General features: G+C 53.8%; 1 protein-coding gene across 2 annotated transcripts; it reads left to right on the top strand.

Moving 5' to 3' along the window:
- Positions 1-13,862: 13,862 nt before the first annotated feature.
- P2RY1 (purinergic receptor P2Y1) lies at positions 13,863-21,947 on the top strand. 2 transcript variants are annotated; one of them, XM_086618236.1, is made up of 2 exons: positions 13,863-14,732; positions 20,072-21,947. In XM_086618236.1, exon 2 carries the CDS (start codon positions 20,140-20,142, stop codon positions 21,229-21,231), a length of 1,092 nt encoding a protein of 363 aa, XP_086474362.1. In that variant the 5' UTR covers positions 13,863-14,732; positions 20,072-20,139; the 3' UTR covers positions 21,232-21,947. The 2 variants fall into 2 exon arrangements, with proteins under 2 accessions (XP_086474362.1, XP_086474363.1); XM_086618237.1 differs by lacking the exon at positions 13,863-14,732 and adding an exon at positions 19,509-19,526.
- Positions 21,948-23,922: the final 1,975 nt, after the last annotated feature.

Here is a 23,922-nt window from a genome sequence, read left to right as displayed (position 1 = left end):
TCGGAGCTGTGCCCGGCAGCCCCTGTCCTGCCGCTCACCCCCCTGGCCCCCAGCGCCAGCACCAAGGGCACTGACACCCAAGCACGGTTTCCAGGGAGAAAAAACAAAGAATTTGGCTGCACACGCTCTGCGGACGGCCAAGGATCACTCGAATGAGCTGATAGTGCTGTTTGATCGTTTTCAAACTGCACTTCTGAGGGCTTTTTTCTCTTTTCTGCTTCTTTTTGACTCCCTCTGTTGCTCCCGTTTGAGGGGTGAGTGTTGCCCCTGCCCGTGCCGTGGGCCCGGAGAGGCCCCCTGCCACCGGCACCGCATGGACAGTAGGTGCAAAACTCCCCTGCCAAATCCCAGTGTTTGTAGCTCTTAACTCCTGGGTCATAAATAAGAACTGTTGAATGTTGAAGTTCTGTTATCCCTCTACAATAGATTTAGCTCTTTTCCAGCCCTTGGCATTTCTGCATTCCCAAGTGTTGTACCAGGGTGGTAAATTCTGATTACCCTCATTCACTACTGGGACACTGAGGCACGAAGGGACCTGTTCCCTTCCGGAGCGGGTCACAGCTGGAGCAAAACACTGGGCGCCCCTTGGGCAGCCGCCTGCCCTCCCACTGGCAATCCTGCCTCCGCTTCACCATTAGAAAAGCCCTGCATGGCCAACCACGCTGGAATTAATTCTTCTTTTAAATGAATCACGCTAAAAAATTCATGACGCGGGAGTGGAAGGATTATTTTTCGGAAGGAGCCTTGCCTGCAGGAGGCAGAGATCCTGGCAAAGTAAACCTTCATCCTCCCAGCTTCCTGTAGCAGAACCCATGAATAATGAAAAACCGCCCTCCTCCTGAAAAGCCCCTTGGCTGTCACCCCACACAGGGCTGGCATTGCCCCTGCCGGGGCTGCGAGAGGCTCTGCCGGTGCCGCACCCTGGGGCACTCAGCACGGAGCGTGGCCTCGCTTCCACCTTGGCGTGATCCCGATGGGAAGGATCAGTTCAGCAAAACCCATCTTTTTTATTGCCCATCGTTGTAACAGCGGGCCCGAGAGGAAGATTCACCCACCTGCCAGCCCCAGCCGCCGCCTCTGCCCGCACCCCTCATTCCCTGCCAATCCTTGTGTCCGGCTGCTTTCCCTCCGTCAAATTTCTCCTGGTGACACGCTGTCTCCCGGGCACTGACCTCCCTCCCACCAGGACCGGCCATTCTGTGCCAGGGCCACGCCACGGGGCAGCTGGTGAGCCTGTGGTGCCAGCCCCAGGGGTGCTGCTGTTACCCACGCCCCTGACCTCATGTCTGCGGGCGCCGCGTCGCCCCGAAGCCACAGCCCGTCCTCACCTGCACCGAGCAGGCTTCTCCTGCACTTGTCCCTCCCGCCGCCGCCCGCTGGCACGTGTGTGCTCACGGAAAGGCCCTGCAGCTTTATCGCAACCAGAAAGTGCCAGTTTGAACCACCATGTCGATGCAGAAGGCTGGAGAAGCCGTTTGTGCTTCCCGCAGTGGAGCGTGTTCCCCGCCGGGGGGTCTGCGCTCCCTGCCCGCTGCTGCCCTTTCCCCGCCGACTCGGGCAGCGTGGGCGAGCCGCCCCAGCTGGTGCTCTCGGGGCACCCTGGCACTGCGCCGCGGTCCCATAAGTGAGCAACCAGGTAGCAGCAGGAGTGCCGCGTCGCTCGGGTGTAACGGCTCATGACTTGGTCAGCCCCCGGACGCGGGGAGGGAAGCCCGGTGCCACCCGACAGCGCTTCCGAGATGCTTCAGCAGGGATGTGTGGAGTGGCTCCTCGACGGTGGGCATCCGGAGGGATGGACGGGTGGGGGTTTTGCTCTGAATCTATAGGTGACTCGCAGCTGTATGCATGTGTGCAAGGCTGGCCGGTTCCTCTGTGTCGTGCTCAGCACATTCCCTGCTCCGTGGTGCCTGGGTGTTGGCTACCTAACGCACCTTGCTGCAGCGGGCAGCGGCACCGGGGAGTTAGCAGAGGGATTCCAATGGCAGTGCCATCGCAGCGACCGTGTTGCTGCATTTCTTTGCTGCTTTGCAAAAATGAGGGCAGCCGAGAGGCAGCCTTGCGTAGCGTTGGCCGGCTTTTCCGGAGTTGTAGCCCTTCTGCGACACGTTGCCAAGGGAGAACGGGGACTGTTGGATTTAAACACGACTTTGTCCAAATTTGCCCTAGAAAAGAACACAGTTTCCTCCGGAGTTTTTCTTTTGATTCAAGTCTTAAGATGGTTTCTCCAATAAAGCATGCTATCTTTAAGGGAAAAAACCCAGCAAAACCACCTCCAGAAGTCCTCTTGCCTAAGGGGTGAGGAGAAGCATGCAGTGGTTTGTTTTCATAGGAAAATCAGTCTTTGTTCGGAGAACGAATCAAACATGCAGGGACTTTGACTTGGATGAGTGAACCGGGCGTTTAGCAATAGGGTTTTATAACGCGTGTGTGATCTCTAACGAGCGGCATGACGAGCGGTGGCCAAAACTGGGGCTGGCGGCAGCGGGGCCGTCTGTTCGCCATCGTCCTGCCCACCACCAGAAACTCACTCGCTGATTGCAAGAGCTTGTATATGACTTTGAAATATGTAAGTTAGTGCAGTAAATAACATCATCTGCTTGGAACAAAAAAAGGTCTATCTGTACCTCTGGAGATACTCCCGTTGGTGTTTAATGGGAAGGTGTTGTATTGATACGTCTGAACTGGGTCATCCCGTGCCCAACTCTGAGGCTGGTGTGAAGGGGGTTTTGTTTGGTGGGCTGGTTTCTGCAGCCCCTGCCCCACGGTGTCTTGTGCTGCGCTTTGGTCCGGCTGGGAGCGGGGTCCTGTGCGGCTGGTGCCCGTGGGGAGCATGACTGGGCAGGGGCTGGAGCACCACAGCCACCATCAACGGTGCCGGTGGCCTGACAGGAGCGTGAGCTGCCAAAATGTTCTTTGTGCTGTAAGAAGGTGGGAGCTGGATGGGTGCTGGGGCGGCTCTGGCTGCGTTTCTCGGTCTGGGCTCCAGGGTTGGTGCCCCTGTGTCTTGGCTGGTTTTCTTCGCTTTGAAAAGCATCTTCCAAGCGAGGCTACTGCTACGTTTGCTGTCCCTTGTGTGCTCATCCAGGCTCTGGAGACCCGTCTTCCCCTTACTGAGCATCGTTGCCCTCGGGGATGCTGCTCCTCTTCCTCCCTGCCCCGCTGCCCTGGGGAGGGTCCCAGGGAGAGCCCACACATCACACCTCAAGCTGGGTGGGTACCTCCAGGGATACCAGAAAGGCTGAAAAATTAGCTTTTTTTGGCAGTAACACTAGGGGAAGGGAGGTGAGGTGGGCTCCCAACGGGAAAATGCCTTCTCAGCCCTCCTCTGTTGAAAACTGTCCTACTGTGAATGTGACACTTTTTCCACAGCTCTAGGAAATACAATAATAGGTTGCACATTCAAACCAGCTGCTCGTTTATTTTTTCAACTGCCTCTGAAAAATGCTTGTAATTAGGAAAAATCCATAACAAGAAGTACAAACAAATCAAAGTCTGTCATTAGCCAGAAAGAGTCGGCGCTCTGCCTTAGCTATGGTTTTATTAAATTAGAATAATGAAGCAGAAGCTACACAAAGAAAAACAAGCGCTTTGGAAAGGTTTGAAAATATACAGCCGTCAGTTTATAAAACACATTTTCAAATCTAAACGTGAAGCTGTAAACACGTTGGCTTGTGCTCTTCTGATGCCTCCTTCGGCAAGGCACCTTCCAGAAATACCCTATAATGGGGAAATAGGAGAAAATCTTCTCTAACACTTTAAATTTAAACAGTGGAAAGGGCAGAACCAGTCCCAGAGCAGATCCCCGCGGCCTCGGAGGTGGCTCCGGGGTGTCCCCGTCAGCAGTGGTGCCCGCAGAGCTTTGGCAGTGGCCAGCTGGTTTGGAGGGCACTGGAGAGGCTGTGCCAGGTGGGATGCAGATGGTGGTGGTGTGGGTTTGCCCTGTCTCCTTTGGGAGATCTAATTCCCCCTGGAGAAACCCTCTGCTCGTGCACGAGGGGCATCGCGGAGCGATGTGCGCCGGAGTAGCCGGGACACGGGGCGCGGAGGGGAAGGACACCCTGGGCGAGGGGACGGAGCACTGCCCCGCACCTACGGTCAGAGCTTCGGGTCGGAAACACACTTCCATAGGTTTGATTTCTGCAGGAAAGGTGTTTTCCTGGCTCTGGTGCAGGAAGCTGGAGCCGTCATTGCCTGGCTCCGTGCTTGCTTCCTACGTCTGGGCACACACAGAGGTGTCGGAGACCTGTGCGGCCGCGGGGGCAAAAGGCAGGCGGGTGCTCCCGGCCGCGGCTGCTGACGGACCTGCTTTCCTGCAAGCACTAGAATAAGCCAGTTTCGATGCATTTCACTGTTTCAAAGTTCATTTTTCCCCATCCATTTCTTTTAATAACTGCCATATGGTAGTTCGTTGCTTTCAAAAACAAAACCAGAAAGATGGCCTTGCCATTATGAGTGGAAAAATACTTCCAAAAATCTTCACCTGTGTGTTTTCTAATGTATAGCTGTGAACTGGAAAAGTAACTCTTGCCCTTAATGCTCCTTAAGCAGAGATGCTGTGGGGCTGCAGGGCAGGGTGGGCAGGGCCCATGGTCCCGCTCCGGGGCAAAGCCACTGGCCCTGTGCAGGGGCAGGGGCAGGACCCCCGGGGCAGCACTTGCCATCATTAGATCCCGGTGACAGCCGAAGACACCCATGGGACTCCTCAGCTTCTACCAGCATCAGCACTGGGGATGCTGGTCTTGTCCTTGTGCATGGAGACAGGCGGCCATCCCCGCGGGCGGCGGTGTGCCGGGAGCCGAGGCACGGCCACCACTTGGCTTTGGTTTGAGAGGCAGTTTGTCGTTGCAACTATTTCTCATTTAAGCTGTGATTTCTGAAGCCTCAGTCTGTGGAACGCAAACGCGTCGTTTGGTGGCAGTGGGCTTGTGACACGCCGGTGGCATCAGCTGCCGTGCGCGTGTTGCCCCGTGGCTGCAGCCCCGCCGCTGCGCACGGGAAGGACCAGGGCAGAGCCGGCGTCTGGCCGGCAGCTCCCTCCGGCCGCTGACGTTGGCGAGAAGGATCGCTCGTGGCAGCGCTCCACGGCAAAGATACCTCGGGTTTGAGCCGCGCCGAGCGTACGGAGCCGTTGGCCGGGCCCCGCCGTCTAAACGTCCCATCTAAGCAGTTTCTGGTGCTTTGGGTGCTGCCGGTAACGCCGGTCACGTACCCGCGCTCTGCCCGTCCTGGGAAAACCTCTCAGCGAACAGCAGCGGGTTTTGATCACAAACTCTTCAACTCTTTGGCCACGACCTTTTGGGAACAAGCTGCCCCCCAGCCTCCGCCGCGCTCCCCCCAAAACCCATTCGGCCCTTTCCCCACTGCTGCCTGTCCCCACACTGGCACCCCTGGGCTGGGTGGGTGGGCAGGGGGCCCTGGCCCCGGGGCTCCGCACTGCTCCGAGCCCCGCTGCCGAGCGGAGATGTGCCGGCTGGCAGCGCTGCTGGAGCCGGCGCTCTCAAGGAATGTTTGTTTATTGCTTCAGCACCAGCCACAAAAAAAAACACCACCTCTAAACCTGGATAATTGAATATTCATCTTCTGCGAATTCTATTAATTCTGCGCTTCGTGTTCTGAAGAGCAAAATAATTGCCGTAATTTCATTTCAAAACCTAAAGTAAATAGCCACGAGCCTGTCATTTTTCTGTGTTTTCACTGAAAGGGGATTTATCTGCCTGCTTTCATTGCGAAGCGATCAGTGGGGCCGCTAGAAGAACAGCAGATTTATTTTTACATTTCTCTGCGAAAGCCTATTTACTCTAAGTGGCACAGTTAACGTTGCCAGTGATTCTTGTCCTGATTTGAAACAGCCTTTTAAAACCCACCATCAATTTAAGCAAGATAACAGAAATCAAATTACATGGCTCGGCGCAGTCCAGTGTTCCCCCCTTCAAAGCCTCTGCCTTTTTTTTTTAAGCCACCCATAAGGAGATGCACTTTAACATTAACCAGTGCTAAAAAAAAACCCAATAATTTAAAAAAAAATCCGATTTTAGCCACTGGAGAAAAGCACCGCGAGGAGATGAAGTTGAAACGTGTCGATTTGGGACCTGGCACGCGGGGTCCGTGCAGCAGCAGGGCAGGTGGGCAGGAGCTCGGGGGAGAGCTGGGGAAAGACCCCTGTGCGTGGAGGGGTGCAGGGTGGGTGTGGAGGGTGCGGGGGGGGGGACCCCACACCCTCCCTGGCACCCCCACACACACATGGGGGTCTTTCTTTTGGTCTCCTGGCAGTGAAGCCTCTTCCCCGCAGCAGATTTTGGCATCAGCGCGGCATCCCGAGGCGCGTGCCGGGTGCAAGGGAGGGCAATTAAGCGCTCTCCTGCCCGATCCGAAGGCGAGAGGGCTGCTGGACACCTGCTCCCTGATTTTTTTTTTCTATAAATGGGTCTAATAATTAGACCCATCAGTTTACATCGAATTAGTTCTATTCACTTAACCACAAAATCATGACTTCAGAGATTCAATCTCATTATTTGGCCGGTAAGCTTGGCAGGGTGATCCCTTTTCTCTCATTACGTTACCAAAGCACTAAGCCTTTGCCCTGGCTGCTGTTTGCTCTGCTGCAGCCGGGCCCGGTGGGATTTGGCAGGGTTCCTGCGGCAGCCGCCTTCGCCAAACGCACGAAGCCTCGTTAGCACCTGTACCAGGGGCGTATTTATTTCCATCAAGACAGCACGGAGGGTGCCTTCCTGCCGGGCACAGCGCAAACGCCGTGGGAGACCAAGGCCTGCTCTCTGTTCCTCGAGAGCTCCTCCATCCCTGAGCATCCAGTTAAGCTGCCTCCCAAAGTCCGAGCGGGCTGCAGACGCACTGGGCTGGGGCTCTGCCCTCCCCTCTTTGTCCCCGTGTCCCTTCCCACCTAGAGATAAGGGGGAAACTGGCCGGTAGCAATGCCCAGGCTGTCTCGTAGAAAGTGGAGCAATCACCAGAGGTATCCCACTGCCGTTCCCTCTCCCACAATTGGGAATTCAGTAGATCACTCCGTGGTTGCGCAGTAATGGGATAGCACATAAAAGGGCACTCCAAGTCTGCAGCGCTTTGTATTTACTGCCCACAGTCCCATCTCGCTTCCCGTAAAACCATGCGGAGTCTTAGGGAACGGACCTGCCCTTTCCTTGACGTTTACAACTGTGTCAAATCAAGATTTAAAATATTAATTATTGCGTGTGGTGATGCCATTTCTTAAAGGTCAGGGGTAGAGAAAGGAGAAGGCAGGCAGCTCCTAGCACTTCGGGGTGCCTGTGCCCAGTCAGCGATGCCCCGAGAGCAGGGAAAGCCCATCCCTGCCCCTTCCCTAGCCAAGGCAGCTGGATGCATCCTCCCGGGAGCAGAAACAGCCTGAGCAGGTGGCGGGACCGATGCCCAGGAAGGATACTGGGGTGGTCCCGGGTCCCTACGGAGGCTCAGCTGCTGGCAACACATCCCCTCTGCCCGCTCCCCTCTGCCCGCTCCCTTCTGCCCGCTCCCCTCTCTCACAGCCAGTACGGAAAGAGGCTGAAGCAGATCAGGGTGAAATAACCATCAAGGTGGACAAATGGTAGAACAGAACTGACAGACGTGGTGAGAACTGAAGCACATTGGATAAGACACGTGTTAAAGCGGAGTTCTGTGTCGTTGGGTGAATTAGATGAAGGGGTGGTGCAGGTGAAGCCGGGGCCGCGCGGTGTCCGCTGGTTCACCGCGACGGGCAGAGCTGCGAGTTCCGCCTTGGTGCCGTTCCGGGAGTGAATTGGACTCAGGCCACTGGGCTGAACGTCACACTGCCCATCGCAGCACTGCACAAAATGAGTCTTTAAGGAGCTCTTAAAGGGCATTCTAAGGAACGGTTTTTGCAAAGTGACAGTTGATTGCATGGGATCCATCCCATGGGATCCACCGCAGCTGCCACACCAGTGCTTCCCAGCCAGCTCCGCGCGATGATGCTGGTCCTGGGCGTGAAGGGCAGGTGTCTCTTAAGAAACCTCATAGTAAATAGCAGCGTGATTTGGTATTGATCCATTGATCCTTTTCTGAGACATCCCTGCTGTTCTGGGGGTGCAGCTTTTCTACCTGCCCCCGTTTATAATCGCTCTTGATTTTACTTATGTTAGAAATCAAAGTGGCAAACAGAAGCTCACAGAGGACTTCGGGCCTTTCTACACACAAGTTTGCCACAGGGTGAAGTCGGTGCTGGTCTTGCCCCCCATTGAGTACCAGACATTAAAATCAGGCATTACTGGCTTTAAAAGGTTCATACAACAACGACCATACTCACTCGTGTTTGAACATTAACAGAGATATTTTTCCTTTTTGGTGGGTTGTTTTAGGTAAATTCTAGAGATTATAAAAAAGATTATCTATGCCAGTGATTTTTTTTTTTTTCCATTACGTTTTTACACTAGGCTCCTGAAATAACCTCCTGAAGCTCCCATTTGAAAAGCCCCAGGTTAATCCCTTAAGAGCTCAATAAACAATCATTAAGGGGATGGAAAGCATTAGCGTGGTGCGAGCAGAGGCTGAAAAGCGGGAGGGAAAGATGTGCCCACAGCGGGCAGCAGCCACCCGCTGTGCCTGGGCCTGGGGAGCAGAGGGTCCTGCTGCTGTAGTGGGCAGGCACAGCCCCACGGCACGGCACCGTGGGCACTGCCAGCTGTCAGCAGGTGCAGCATGCCCTGGGTGAGCTGACTTGATTTCTGGGCAAAAAAGCCAAATACTAACAGAGGGAGAGAGCGTAAAATTCAGCTGCGGGAAAGGAGGGTCTGTTTGGTTTGGCTGAGCCGTTTCCGAGGAGCGCTGGCGGTTCGGATGGCTCCATGCCTCGTTTATCTCTGTGCCGGGTTTGTCTGGGAAAGAGCCAACAGCAGCGGGCAGCGGGGGCATGGCTCGGTACCCACCTGGGCAGTGTTGGGAGGGAATTACCGTGCAGAATGGCAGCACACGGTGGGTGATGCATCAGAAAAGTGATTTGTATGGTACAAAACAGGAGACAAAATCAGGGACGTAAGGAATGGAAGCGCAAATGTATCAGATATAATGAGACCTGATCCCGACGTGATTCCCTGAGAACAGGGGGGTTCTGATGGGATGAGCCGTTTGCAGGGACAGCAGCCACAGCTGAGCGGTACCGATGCAGTCCGTAACGGCATCGTACCGAGTCGTCCCAACACTCACCAGCTGCTCTGAAACTGGCACTGGGTTTCCTGAGGGAAAGTGGAAGCTCGCCTGGTTTAGCCAGGACTTCCCCAGGTCTGCTCCTTGGGAGCGTTCCTGCCTTGTGCCCACGTACACTGTCACCTGAGCATGTGCTATCTCTGCTTTACAACATCGCAGAATAGGTTTATATTTATGGGGTTTATGGTTTTTCTACAGTCAACATTCCCATCGTATTTTTTTTTATAATGACTCGGATACAAACCAGGTGAGTCTCTCTGTATTTGGAATTTAAGGAGGTGGGACCTGGGGACAGCAGAGTCCCTGCAGCCGTGCCGCTGCCCACCAGTGCTGCGGTGCTTCGGCTTCTGCAGCTGAAACTGGAGCTGTTGCTTCAGCAACTGCACAATAAATTAGGAACGGCCTTAGTAATGATTGCCAGGGTATTTGTTCCCAGTAAGAGCTGAGCTGGCATTTCGGTTTGCTACATGATTAACTCTTCATTAAGCTTTATTATTTCAGGTACTGACGTATCTGTTTATTCCTTAGCATCACCTCCTCCCTAGCTGCCAGTGGGAGCTGTCGAACTTCACCTTGAGCTGTCGAATGTGCGTTGAAGTTTCACGGAGTTATGGCAAACCGAGGGATGCCCGGGTGGTCCGAGGGGCGGCCAGGGAACGGTCCACGCACCGCGCTCGGCTTCAGCCCGGCCGCAGGGCAGCCAGCACCTGTGGGCACCCAGCAAGGAGAGGGGACTGCCAGCCCCGCAGCAGCTCCCAGGAGGAATGGCTCCGGGAGGAAGGAGGCCAGAGCGGCCCCTGGAGAGGAAGAGCTGTGGGATGATGAGAAAGGGAGCAAGAGCTGGAGGAGGAAGGGAAGGGAAGGGTCTGGCTGCGGAGGCATCAGTGCAGAGGGATTGTTCAGGGTGCTCCTACCCCACCAGCTCCAAACCCATCAGAAGACAGCCCAAAAAAAAAGGGACTTCTAACATTAATTTGAACTCCTGTCACTTTTTTGTCATTACTGTATTTTTCAGATATTCCCAAAATAAAATAAAATAGAGTGTTGACATCAGGACAGCTAAAAATCTGGGATTCATTATGTGGCAGCACTAAACTGAATAATTCAGTTTCCGTTTCCATATTTTCGAGGCCCTTCCTTCCCCAGATTAAACCCTGCGTGCAGGAATGTGAGGGAAGGCAGGTTGCGAAATGGCCCTGATCTGTGCCGGGAGGAGGGGATGGGCAGGGCTGGTGCCACGGGCAGGCAGGGCAAGGGGGACCACCACCCCCCAGGGCCACTGGGGTTTCATCATCAGCAGTGGTACTCAGGCGAGGATTGCGGTGAGATCTAAGGGAGAAATTCTTCCCTCTGAGGGTGGTGAGGCACTGGCACAGGTTGCCCAGAGAAGCTGTGGCTGCCCCATCCCTGGAAGTGTTCAAGGCCAGGTTGGATGGGGCTTTGGGCAACCTGGTGTAGTGGAGGGTGTCCCTGCCCATGGCAGGGGGGTTGGAACTGGATGATCTTTGAGGTCCCTTCCAACCCAAACCATTCATGATTCTATGATTGCGCCTTAATTTATTCTTGTTGTATGACCTGTGCCAAAGGATCCTTAGGATCCATTAGAAAAACCATTGACTGATCGTTACTGGTCGCTTTGGACCCTCGAATTCAAGAACAACTAAGACATCCCAACGCTAACGCGGCCCACAGTTAATCAGAGCCTGTGCCATTAGCAGGGGCCTGGTGAATAACATCAAGTCACCCAAACAGTCTTTGAGGATGCAGTTCCAGGGTTAGATATTCGATATTTCCGTGTGTGAATGCATAAGCACGCAGCCGCTGCTGCAAAGCACAGCAAAAGGGTATGTGGATGTTTATTTTTACCCACGTGGAACTCACAACCCAACAGGATTTTGAAGTTACCTGTTCTCCAGTGAATAAGGGGTGTCAGTTCCATCCAGGGGCAGGCAGGAGGTGCCGGTCATGGTGCAGCGGCACCAGGGGAGCAGCTGCACGGCTGCTGGCAGCTGCAGGGATGGTGTTCGCCCGTGGCACGGCACTCCTCGGGGAATGGACACTGGCAGCACCGCTGCAGCCAACCCAGCAGCTCCCATGGGACAGGACAGGGCTGGTGAGCAGTTCCAGCTGGGTGCCCGGGGAGCCGCGGGGTGCTCCGCGCCGTGGCAGGCGCGATGCCGCTGTACGGAAAATGATGAGTCACCCCCTTGAGCTCCATCAGGATAATAGCACAGGGTGAGATTTCTGCAGGAAGTATAATACCGTGCGTGGGTATATGGCATGTTCCTCCTTTTATCTGCATCGACTCGTGCGGAACCGATCGGGAAAGGAAACGTGGGTACAGGATAAAGAAAAGCAGAAAGATAAAAGATCAGAAGGGCTTCAGTAAGAGGGTTTTGCTACCAGCAGCAAGAGGTCACCTCCACAACTTTTAAACAGGGGTTGTTGCTACCTCCAGTCCAGAGGAAGGCAACGTGCCAGGCTTTCACCTACTGCCACATTGCTGGTCTCTCATTTCTTACCCTCAGCTTTTAAAAAACTGTTGCACATCAGTTTTAACATCTTCTTTCCAGTGCTTCCTACACAGTAGGAAAGTTTAGCACCTGAAAACATTGTCTGATTCTAGCTTTCCCATAATTTTAGTGCTGACAAAATCAACCTAATAGATGACCTGATCAAATACTGTATTAAAACATCAAGAAACAACTTTGCCTACATTTAAACGCTTTTATAAAGAAATATTGAAAGGGAAATTTAATTGAAAATCAATGCTACCATATTTTCTAACATCTGCTAAATGCTAGCAGGCAATGTTTACCATCGATATGATTTGCCGGTGATGCAATTGCAGGTATTTTCCAACTAATATTTGACTTCCTCTGTTCCAGAACTGGATGCTGCCTCCAGCTGCACCCGCTGGGCCCGCAGCAGGATCGCTCCCCCCTCAGCCTCGTGAGCTCAGGAAGTGCAGTCGAGTGATTTCCCTGCAAACCACCACGAAGCCGGGGTCCACCTTGCTGGTGACCAAACCCCTGCTGTGGGTCGGGGTGCCTCACCGCACCTGTAAGCCATCCGTAAGACAGAGCCGAGACCTGTCCGGGAGGCGAGGAGGGAGGACGTATGCCAACCTCCCGACTCCCGAAGAGCTGCCCTGAGGAACGGTGCCTCTCGCACCCACCTCCACCACCTCAGACGAGATCGCCGCGGGGATCGCTAACGCCGGGCGCAGAGTTAACGATGCTTTTGCAGCCCCCCGAAACCTCCCCGCAGCAGCCGGGCTGCGCACGAGCGGTGCCACGCGGCTCCCCCAGCGCCAGCTCCCTCCGCTCCATCCGACCCCCGCGTCCTCGCCAGGCTGGGAAAACCCACCCGCCTTCCCTGCGACTAACTTTGGTCCAGGAAACAGAGACAAGGACAGAGAGAGGGCTGAAAAAAACAGCCCACCTGTGACGCAGACGCACACGACGGGACGTCGCGGCGCGAGCCAGCGCCAGCGAAAATCAGAGTTGGGTCTGGAAACAGCGTAGGGCGAGACGTGGTGCTGCTGTCGTGTCCTCGGCCGTCTGGGGAAATCCGGCTTTGCTGCAGTGGCAGCGTGGCTCCGGGGGTGCCAAAGGCTTTAGGGGGACAAGAGGAGCCAGGCAGGGCTGGGGGAGGCACCAGGCACCCGCGGGGCCCCCCACCAGCTGGGTGGAGACACCCAGAAAACATGTCCCTGTACCCCACCGAGGTACGGGCGTGGGATGCTCCAGTGGAGTGCTCCAGTTAGAGCTCCTGGGAGGGAGTGCGGTGTTCATTCCCCTTGGTCCATTAGGTAGTACGTACTTAATTGAAAAACTTAATTTTGGCTCCCTTGGTATGCCGTCTTCACCGTTTCCTGACCATTTGTCTTCTTGGCCATTTGAGGAAACCGTGTAATGTGAGTATTAACGCGCTATTAAACCTTCTCAGTAGAATAGGTTTTTTTGGCTGGTAGCTGAACAAAAGATCTTTTCTACTGAGAATAGTAATTTCAATTTAAAATGGCGATATAGGAAGGAGGCAAGGTGCTCCCTGCTGTAATTAGAACAAGTTTTCCAGTGTTCTGCGTTATCTTTAGGCTCTGGAAGTGTAGTTGCTCCACCAGGATTAATAAGTCACCTCCATTAACTCTATTGCTGTGCTGGTACCACCGGGGCATCGCAGCGGCAGCGCTGATCAGAAACCATTTGCATATTCTGAAATACGGAAGGCACCCTGAAACAGCACTTTTGTTATTCTTGTTGGGTTTTAATATTAATAAAGGCAAAGAGGGAGAAGACAAGACGTCTGGTATTCATCCCTGTGGGAATACATGGCAGTCGTACCGGAGACTCACCAGGCCCTTATGGATGGAGTGCACCCACGTTACCCACGCACCGCATCACCCACTCTTGATGATAAAACTGTTAAGTTTTGCATGCACAACACTGTGTCCTTCTGTCTTCCAGAGTTCACACCCTGTTGGGCCTCTGTCACTCCTCGGGCTCACGATTTTGCCGTGTGCGGATCTATTCAATTAGCCCGTGAACAGCTTTTGTTTTCAAGACAGCAAAATGTCAGCTCCGGCAGTAAAAACGCAGAGAGGCGCGGGCTGCTCTCGCACCGCGGTGGGGGGCAGCGGCTTCCCCCGCCGAGACACAGGCACCGGGGGTCTCCTTGAGGACCGCGGCACAGCGAGATCTTTCAGCCCCTGAAGAGCAGGGTGACATCTCCAGGAGCAGCAGTAAGGATGGCAGCTTCTGCTCTGCAGGGATGGTGAGCAGGAGAGCGCGAGGCTTTGGCGGAGCAGAGACTCCGCGGGCAGCGGCACCGGCGGAGCTCCGGGCACGTATTCTGCTGGCGGCTTTTGTGAGCAGGCTGGGAACTCAGTCGAGACTTGCTTTCCACCAGTGGCACATCTCGTTTTTCTCAGCTCTTGAACTGTCATTTCCCAAGTTTCTTTTCCGAGGAAAGGCAGAGGCAGCCAAGGCTTGCAGCGGTGAGTGGGTCCCATGCCATGCCAGGCTCGCTGGAGTGCTGCAGCGGGGTGGTGTGCCAGGGCCACCGTGCTGGGGTGGGGGTCTTCTGCTCCCTGCACCTCCCGCCACCCCCCTCCCAGCTTCCCGGGGAGACACGCACTCCTTTAGTGCAGCCGAGGGGCTCGCGCCGTGCCCTGCTCAGCAGGGTCCCTGGGGCTGGTGCCGAGCCGCAGACCAGAAACCCACCCGTCAGCCCTTGGAAGTGGGAAAAGGGAATACTGGGCATCTCCCGTGGGAAGTTTTGCACACCTTCCTGATTTTTACTGTTACGGATGTTTCTGTCTTGCACATGGTTTCCTTGCCAGCGTCCAGCCTCCCGCCTCAGTTGCGACGGGCCGCGAGTTCTTGCAAGAAGGTGACAGAAATTGCTTGTTGCACAAAAGCAACTTTCCACATACCCGTCTGCTCACCCTCAAACCTCCCAACCACATTTACTCACAAGTCGAGGCCAAACCTGGGCATTTCAGCGTGTGAAGCTGAGGCTGGAAGGAAACAAAACCTGGGGTAAATAGCCTTTGCTAACAGTCTATTATATATTTTTAAGTATTTTTAGATGCACAAGGATGAGCTTTGCTTTTGTTGTACAAAAAAGTGTTTGCTCGAATCCTTCGAACCAGAATATCCTCAGTTCTCACCTATGTGCAGGTGACTGTTGGAAGTCCAGCCGAGGGACCTCATCCAGCTTCAAAGGTGTATTGTACACAGTGGTATTTTAAAATAAAATAACTCAGTATTTCAGGCTCACCGTGGAAGGTCTGCACGCCCTGTAAGGGGTGCTGGGAAGAGATGCTGTCTTCTGTGACAGCTGAAAAAGGAAGTTATGAAACCGCAGAGACTGGAGAAGGAAAACAGAGAGTGACAGAGCATTATTTGACCTACAGAGGTCCGTAACGGGAAGGGGAATGAGGCTCACCGGGAGCCAATAGGTAGGTCACAAGCCAATTCAGGTAACGTGTGAAATAGGCGTTTTCGCAGCAGGTAGGATGTCCTGCAGCAGGGAGTGGAGAGCAGCTCAGCCGCCGAGGCCTCTGCTCACCCCTTCCCACGGGAGTCCCAGGTGAGACATGAAGGGCCTGACATACGTGTGCGTGTGTGAGTCAATATATATATATCTATATTGTGATGATGATTTACGGGGGTCCTGTCTACCAACCTCTCTGTCTGCGGCCGGTTTAGGCCCATTGTTCATATCAGCACCCTTTGAAATACTGAAATCTGCATCTAAGGCTTCTCGATAACCAAAACCAACAGGTAGAAACAGCTGGATTTATGTCCAGACCGTTCCCTTTGCACACCCACACACCGCGATAGTTCAGCGCTAATTGGACTGACTGGGAAATTCCATTTGCTCTCGAGTACACTTTCTTTTCTCGTTAGGGATTTATCATCCGTCTGAGTTAGCTAAATCAGCTGTTAACAGAACAAAACATTCGGTTTAATGGAAATCAGTGGTATAAAATCCCAGATTTTGCAGAAAGTGCATTAAGAGGCAAAGCTGGAAAGAATTCAGTTTCAGCTATACCAGAAGCCCGTTCAGCTACAAGGCATATGCTGGAGCTATGGAGGAGAAGGTGCTAATGCAACATGCTTTATGGTTGTGGTCCAAAATAAGAACAGATCAGTGGAACGAGCAGGAAGACACTAATTTGCTGGCTGTGTATGAAGGCATGTCACAGTACGGCTGCTAAAAAATATGCCTCGTTCTTTACCCATGGAAGCACTTGGACCTTGAGCAGCTGAAGCACTGCAGTCAGAACGGGCAAACTTAAAACCAGCATGTGTGATCTCCATCTCCAGGGGTCTGCGGGCTGCCCGTGGAGCTGCAGGGATGTAGCTGCTTGCATGGCACAGGCTGCCTGTGCCCGGCTGCTGCGGGCAGGTGGTTTCCTCGGTGGGTCCAAAGGGCCACTAAGGCAGGCGGGAGCGAGGGTCCCTCCACTGGCACCCCCTCCGCTCTGCATCAGCAGCGCCCGGCTGAGCCCAGGGTGTACCGAGAGGGGAAGCATAGGGTAGGCAGAGATATCAGAGGAGGCTTGCAAGGCCAGGGAGAGGGTGGATATTGAGCAGCCGCAGTAACTGGGGTATAAAAAAGGAAAAGGGATGGCTGGATGAAGTGAGGTATGCGAGGCAGGAGTCGAAAGGAGGCAAGAATGCCAGGGATTTAGAAAATGTGCCTAAAAAAGGGAAACATTCTTTTCCACTCATGAGGAAAGGTGAGGGCAGTTCTGGAGAGATGCTGCCGTTGGCAGTGTGTGGTAGCACCTGATCTTCTCATGGTAGAGGATCTTCCCCAGGAGAAGCCGGGAGACGACGCACGAGTGTGATGTTACACCTCGACGGCCATCATCAGAACGTGCTGGCCTGATGCTTGTCATCAACGTGAGCAACGCGGTCACAACAGTGTCTGCCTCGGGTGCCCACCTTTCCAAAAAGCCATTCAATTATGAGATGACACTCTGAAAAAAGTTGCAGGGATGAGCCAGGTATCGTGGCAAATCCTGCTCCGGCACAGCACACCAAATAAACTGAAGTTTCTCAGAGCAGATTATAAAGCCGAGCTCGGAGTCTTTAGTAACGGATCAGCAGTGCCGCAGCTGAAGGACGTGAAGCATGGGTTTGGGACAGATTTGCTTCTGCTACTGGGCATTTATACATTTGTATTTATACATTTGTATTCAACCTTCAGCCGCGTACTAGTCCCACCAGAACGTTATGCCAGGCAAGGTGTCACCTCCCTACGGAGCCGCAGCTTCATGCCAGATCAGGTGCTGTCTCTGCTGTCCTCACCACCATCATGTCGGCGTTAAGCCTGAGGCCGGTGTGAACGCGGCCACGGTGCCTGGGCAAACCCGGCATGCGCCGCCGCGTCCTGCCCACTCCCACTAACGCCTGTGCTGGTGGTCTCCTACTTCTCCAAGCCCCCATCAACGAACCGCAGCCCTGTCCGTAGCTGCGCTCACGAGCCCTTTTCCAGCGGAAGCTGAGAAGCCCCCGCGGCCGGACCCTGCACCTGAAACATGCTCCTTCCCCGGGCAGCTGTGGGCTCCCCGAGTTACTGCTCCGACCTTTCATCTCCACGGTTGGGATTTACGGCGCTGCTCAGGTAACAGGAAAGCAGGCGGTAGTTCATAGTGCATATTTACTGATGCTATCTGGCGCCGCGTCGGTATGGCTCAAAACGTGCTCAAAACAGGGAATTCAGGGAAGCTGCCAAGAGGAGCTACGTGTTCGCAATGGGAGCGAGAAAATCACTAATAAAACAAGAACTATAAAGGGAAAGATGAAACTGAAAGAGGGAAGATTTTGATTAGATCTCAGGGAGAAATTCTTCCCTCTGAGGGTGGTGAGGCACTGGCACAGGTTGCCCAGAGAAGCTGTGGCTGCCCCATCCCTGGCAGTGTTCAAGGCCAGGTTGGATGGGGCTTTGGGCAACCTGGTGTAGTGGAGGGTGTCCCTGCCCATGGCAGGGGGGCTGGAACTGGATGATCTTTGAGGTCCCTTCCAACCCAAACCATCCTATGATTCTGTGATTCTAAAGATAAACTAAAAGGCTTCTCATATGCTAATAGCATCACTTTGTGTTTTTTAATTTTTTTTTTTTTTACACAATAGTCCTTTATTAAAACGGACTCTGGTTTTGGGCCATGCAGCTGATTCTCTGAGGAGCAAGATGGCTTTTTCATCCATGGTGGGCCTGATATTATTATACTGTATTCACTGTACGTCTGGTTTGTGGGTTGGGTGTTTTCTCTTGTGGGAACGCTGAGGCTAAGGATTCATTTTTCCTAGCACTTCAAAATCCTAGAGGGCACCACTGAACAGTTTCCTAAACCAGGCTTGCTTTGCAACACAGATTTTACAGGTGTTGCTGTTCTTGTCTCATTTTTCACTTTCCTTTCTCTTCACATTTAATTTGTATTAAAATTAAACAGAATCTTCAAAGTTGTAAATACTCAGTGCGTGAGTACAAAAAGGAAAAAAACCCCTAATACACCAGAAGGAAGGGTCTTATATTTACAAAATTTGAGCCGTTGCTTCAAAGTTGTAGCCTGTGTAACTTGCCCCAAAAAGAGATGCCAGGCTGGCAGCTCCATCTGCATCCGCTTGCATATTCCTACAGGGGTACAATATGCAGCTGATTTCCCAATTAAGCTTTCCCAACAAAGTAGTTTTATAATTTAGACAGACTCAAAAGTTTGAAAAATGAATACATATTCATGAAGTACTAATAATCCTCCGTCTAGAAGGCAGCTTTTCGCTGAGAGCAGATATGACTAGCTCATGTCTCACTCACCACACATCCTCGCTAAAATGTGAACAAGGAAGAAATGGCTGAAACCAGCAGATTGTGTTTTGCTAAGACAATAAATAATAATCATATTCTGACTCAAGCGCCAAATGTATAGCGCTTAATTAGAGGTCAGTAGAGCATATTTCTGCTCAGCTGTTCCATTTACAGCAATTAACGTGTTCGTGTCGCTTAAACCGGGTTGCAGAGCAGATTTCAAAGGGTTGAGTGAAAGGAAAATCAGGAAAGTGTTGCTCAGCCGCTTGCAGCAGCTCAGGAGGAGCACGCCCAGCACCCTGCTGCCTGCACCCCCCTGCCTGCCGGGGCGCACGGTCCCCCTCCTCCATCGCTGCGGACGGCCGGAGGGGACCCCCTGCCCTCCTTCCCCCCCCCGCTGCCCGCAAGGGCCGGGCACGCCGCAGCCGGGCCGGGGCCAGCGCTGGCACCCGCGGCTGTGCCGGACCGTCCCGGCGAGGGCCGCTGCGGCGTGGGCACACTCCGCTCCGCGGGGGCCGGTGCGGGCGGCGGCGCCCCCTCCCCGAGCCCCGAGCGCGCTGTGTGCGGGCGGGGGGTCGCGGGGCGCTGCCCCGGGCGAGGCGGCAGCGGCCCCGGCCGCCGAAACCCCCGCAGCCCCCGGCCCGCTCCGCCCGCCATGTGGCGCGGGCGGGGAGCGGCGGCACCGCCCGCCTGCGGGGGCGGTGCGGGGGGCGGGCGGCGCGCCCCTGGGCCGAGTCGGCGCCTCGTCCCGCCCGCCCGCAGTCCGCCCGGGGCCGGCGCGCTGCCTCCCGCAGCAGAGGGGCTGCGGCCGCTCTCCCCGCGGCGGCGGCGCCGCCATGGAGGGGCGCCCCGCGCCCGCCGTGCCCTAGAGCCGCTGCCCCCGGCGCCCTGCCCGGCCATGGGAGCCGGCTCGGCCGGGGCAGCTGCGGGCGGGACGCCGCCCCCCGCCGGGCGGGCGCTGCGGGCGGCGCGGAGAGGCGAGCGCGGGCTGCGACGGGCGCTGCGGGAGACAGGTGGGGGCGGCCCCGGCGCTGCTCGGAGCCGGGCTGGGGCGCGGCGGCGGCGGCGGCCGCGGGCGACGCGGGGAGCGGGGCCGGGCGGGCTGAGGGGAGCGGGCGGACCCGCGGGGAGCGGCGGCGGCGGCGGGACCGGAGCCGGCCGGGGCGGTGGGGCTCGCCGAGGAGCGCGGGCGGAGCGGCTGCTCCCCGGCCGGCCGCGCTCCCGCCGCCCCTTCGCGGCGCTCGCCCTTTCCCGGTCCCCGCCGGCGCGTCCCCGGGCCGGGTCAGCCCGCCGCCGCTCTCGCCCCCGCCCGCCTGCCCTGCCCTGTGCCCGGGCGCGGGAGAGGGGCCGCCGGCGGCGGGCAGCGACCCGCCGAGGTGCCCGCTGGCCCCCGGCGCGCTGCGGGGGGGACGGTCCGCGCCCCGCGCCCCGCCGAGCCGCGCGGGTGGGAGATGCTCCGCAGCGTACGCCCGCTTGGAAACCCTCTGGAGAAAAGCAGGGCGGGTTTTACCTTCCAGTTAGGTTTTCTTTGCTCTTTTCTTTTTTTTTTTTTTTTTAGATGCGTTCCTGTTCCTGTAGAGACACTGTTGCTTCGCCTCGGACCTATGTGACTCTGGTGGAAGGATCATGACCGAAGTCCTCTTCTCTGCTGCTTTGAATGGAACTGAACCCAATCTGTTATCCAGCAGCGGCTGGTCTGTGGGAAACGCCACCACCAAGTGCTCCCTGACCAAAACTGGCTTCCAGTTCTATTACCTGCCCACCGTCTACATTCTGGTCTTCATCACTGGGTTTTTGGGCAACAGCGTGGCCATCTGGATGTTCGTCTTCCACATGAGGCCTTGGAGCGGCATCTCAGTTTACATGTTCAACTTGGCGCTGGCTGATTTCCTGTACGTCTTGACTCTGCCTGCCCTCATCTTCTACTACTTCAATAAAACAGACTGGATCTTCGGAGATATCATGTGCAAGCTGCAGAGGTTCATCTTCCACGTGAACCTGTACGGCAGTATTTTGTTTCTAACTTGCATAAGCGTGCACAGGTACACGGGAGTGGTGCACCCCTTGAAGTCCCTGGGGAGGCTGAAGAAGAAGAACGCGGTGTACATCAGCACCCTGGTCTGGGTCGTTGTGGTGGCCGTGATTTCTCCCATACTCTTCTACTCGGGAACGGGGATCAGGAGGAATAAAACCACGACGTGCTACGACACAACGACCGATGACTACCTGAGAAGTTACTTCGTTTACAGCATGTGCACCACAGTGCTTATGTTCTGCATCCCGTTCATACTGATCCTTGGTTGCTATGGGCTAATTGTGAAAGCTTTGATTTACAAAGATTTGGACAATTCTCCTCTCAGGAGAAAGTCGATTTACCTGGTTATTATCGTGTTGACGGTCTTTGCTGTGTCTTACCTTCCCTTCCACGTGATGAAGACCTTAAATCTAAGAGCCAGGGTGGATTTTCAGACTCCACAGATGTGTGCCTTCAACGATAAGGTTTATGCCACTTACCAAGTGACGAGGGGTCTGGCCAGCCTCAACAGCTGCGTCGACCCTATCCTTTACTTTCTGGCAGGTGATACCTTTCGGAGGCGGCTTTCCAGGGCGACCAGGAAATCGTCCAGAAGAAGCGAGCACAACGTGCAGTCCAAAAGCGAGGAAATGACTCTCAATATTCTGGCTGAGTATAAACAGAATGGAGATACGAGTTTGTGAACGAATGCGCAAGATTTGGGAACGGTTTGAAAAAATCCTCCGCTTTGAGGCAGTGGGACACCGTAGTGCTACAAGTGTGTGAGGAAAATCTAGCAGTCTCTCGAATTCGTTTTGGGTAAAGCCTCGTTTTCTGATTTTAGAAAAAGCTTAGCAGAGTAAGTGGAAGAATTTTAATGGCAAATAACGTGTCAAAGTTCAGCTTTCCTCCTCCTGACAATATTCTCATTTCTTTCTGACTTGTGTCAGATAAAGTAAAATGAAGTAAATCCCCTAAAGGAAGAAAGCAATCCACGTGCTTCTCTTTTAATGGCTTAGTCTCCCACCTTCAAAAATGTTCTCGATCGGCCTCTCTTTAAAAATAGGAAATAAAAATGAGAAAGAGCGGTGTCTTCTCTTCTGAGGCTCAGTCCACATACCTAGCCTTTCGCTCACTTGCCGTTGTAAACAGGTATTTAAATCAAGGTCACGATGCGGTTGTCTCACCTTTATAGTTTCATTATTTCTTCATCTGCTTCTCGTGTTGATAATTATTTGATAGCTCGGTAGCAGTTATGATTCAGTCTTCTCAGAGTGCCGGTGTCGTACAAAAGGTCGGCTTGCCGACGTGTGCATGATTATGCTCTCAGATTACGATGGTTGTTCATTCAAAACCTGGACCCCCTTAAAGGCAGATTGGCTTCCGGGCGGACTGACCCCGCGGCCGCTGGCAGGCAGATGAGCCGGTCTCTCTGGGATCCGGCGCGTGCCAGCGCCCGCCCTGCACGTGCCCGCAGCGGCGCGTCCCGCGGACGGATGTCGGCGTGCCAGCGCCTGCGGAGGCGACTTGGTTCTGCGCGGCCGACGGTCCGATCCTGCCTTCCGTGCGGAGGGAATGGGGCGCCTTGTCAGCCGGAGGAGCCGCGGGACGGGGCCGAGCCGCCCTTCCCCAAGGCTGGCCGGCGTCGCTCGCCCGCCGCTGCTGGGGGCTTTGCTGGAGATCTTTACGGGTAAAACGTGAGAAACGCGTGTGCCGAAAATGAGCGCGCCTTTCGGACGTGTAGAGCTGCGGTGGCTCGAGCTGCTTGCGTTTTCGTTTGGTACGAGAATGTTTCTGGTCCTGGCAGTCTTTCGAGGGAACGTAAGAGTTGTTTCCCAAGAAAATAGTTATTGAAGTGGATAGTGAAAATATATCTTATATATATAAAAAAATAATTGGGGGAATTAGTTTTTTCATACTGTGACAAATAAATTACTGTATTAACAGGATGTTGCAATATACTACAGACTAAATCCGGCCCTTTATTATGTATCTTCTCCAAATGTAGGATAGGTCGTCCAAAATTAGCCAAACTGCAATATTGTGTAACACAAGAGGTAGTGATCAGAGCAGAGACGAAATCTTACATGGGCAGTCTTACTCGTTTCTCGTATTTTTAAGAAATGTATTTGAAAATATTGTGTGCTAAAAATGGTATGAAAGCATGCTCTAAATTTTAAATTTAGTGTACAAAATTAAGTTCTATGTAATCCTAAGGGTGATTTTAACAGATCTTCGTTCCTCCGGTCTTCATAGTAAGAGTAAAATATTTATATTTTACTTACTGATTTCCAGTGATTGGTAACAAACAAGAATAGCTTTAGTTATTTTTTGACAACATTGTAAAGCAGCTTCTGTTCACACGTACAGCTTCTTGATCTGCAAAATCCCTATTTATTGAACTTATTTATTAGAAAGCGAAATGTAAAGTATGTAAAGTGTGGTTCTCTGTGTTCATCTTCAGAATTGGGCATTAACGGGAAATTTAACAGCATGTTTCAGTCACTGTAATACTGTGTCTTCTAACAGAACATCTTTATAATAAACTCAGTTCCACCCTGACTGTTCACTGTTGATATGTAACCTAGTGATAATTTAAGCTACTGATCTGTAGCCTAGGGATAAATTAAACTGCTGCTTAGGAAGCATAGCTTCTCAGAGCGATGTTAAGATCTCATTTAGCCCTATAAGATGAAAAATGTAGAAGTAGTGAAGAAATCCCAACCAAGGGTCAATTGCTAATTAATCCCGACCGACAAAAGGCTGTGGAACAGCACAGCCTATTTATATCGCCGGAGAAGGAGCCTGATTCACAATAAATGACTTCTCCTATTATGTGATTATTGGAGACTTCATTCAACTGGGGCATGTCTTGTTGGGAACAGCAGATGAATTAAATGGAGAGAGAGAGCGTAAAAATAGGATATTCTCCGAATCTGCTTCTGGAGGTTCAAAATCGTGTTCATTTCCTGGCGTTTCGTGGTCTGTTTCTCTCTTTCAGTTAGGAAATAAAATGTTCCACCAATCCATGTCTGAAAAAAGATCCTAAACAGACGCAGCAGAATGTAAAACCGCACGCCCAGGTTGGGCCTTATGTAGTTACTTACAGTCTTTTTTGCAATATGTCTCTCTAATATGGCAAAGTTGGCTGGCTCACAGCGGGTATGAAATCCCAGTGCAGCGGAGTTCCGCGGGCCCAGCTGTAGCTGGGAACGCTGCAGGAGAGGCCGCCGGCTGGATCGATGCCCCGCCGGGGGGATGGACCTGCTGGAGCTCGGCACAGCCATGCCTCTGTTGGGTCGTCTTCCCTGCAGTCTGCTGGGTCTTGGACACCGGCAGTGTTTTCCTGCCTTCCTCGAGGACCGTTGGAAGCTCTCTCCGTTTCATCTTGCCTC

The sequence above is a fragment of the Tauraco erythrolophus genome, chromosome 11 (assembly GCF_009769465.1).
Source record: "Tauraco erythrolophus isolate bTauEry1 chromosome 11, bTauEry1.pri, whole genome shotgun sequence".
NCBI lineage: Eukaryota > Metazoa > Chordata > Aves > Musophagiformes > Musophagidae > Tauraco > Tauraco erythrolophus.
The sequence above is the reverse complement of the archived record's forward strand: the minus strand, read 5'-3'. Positions and strand labels throughout refer to the sequence as shown.

Coding starts and splice junctions, on each gene's coding strand:
- P2RY1 (XM_086618236.1), top strand. CDS start 20,140: ATGACCGAAGTCCTCTTCTCTGCTGCTTTGAATGGAACTGAACCCAAT.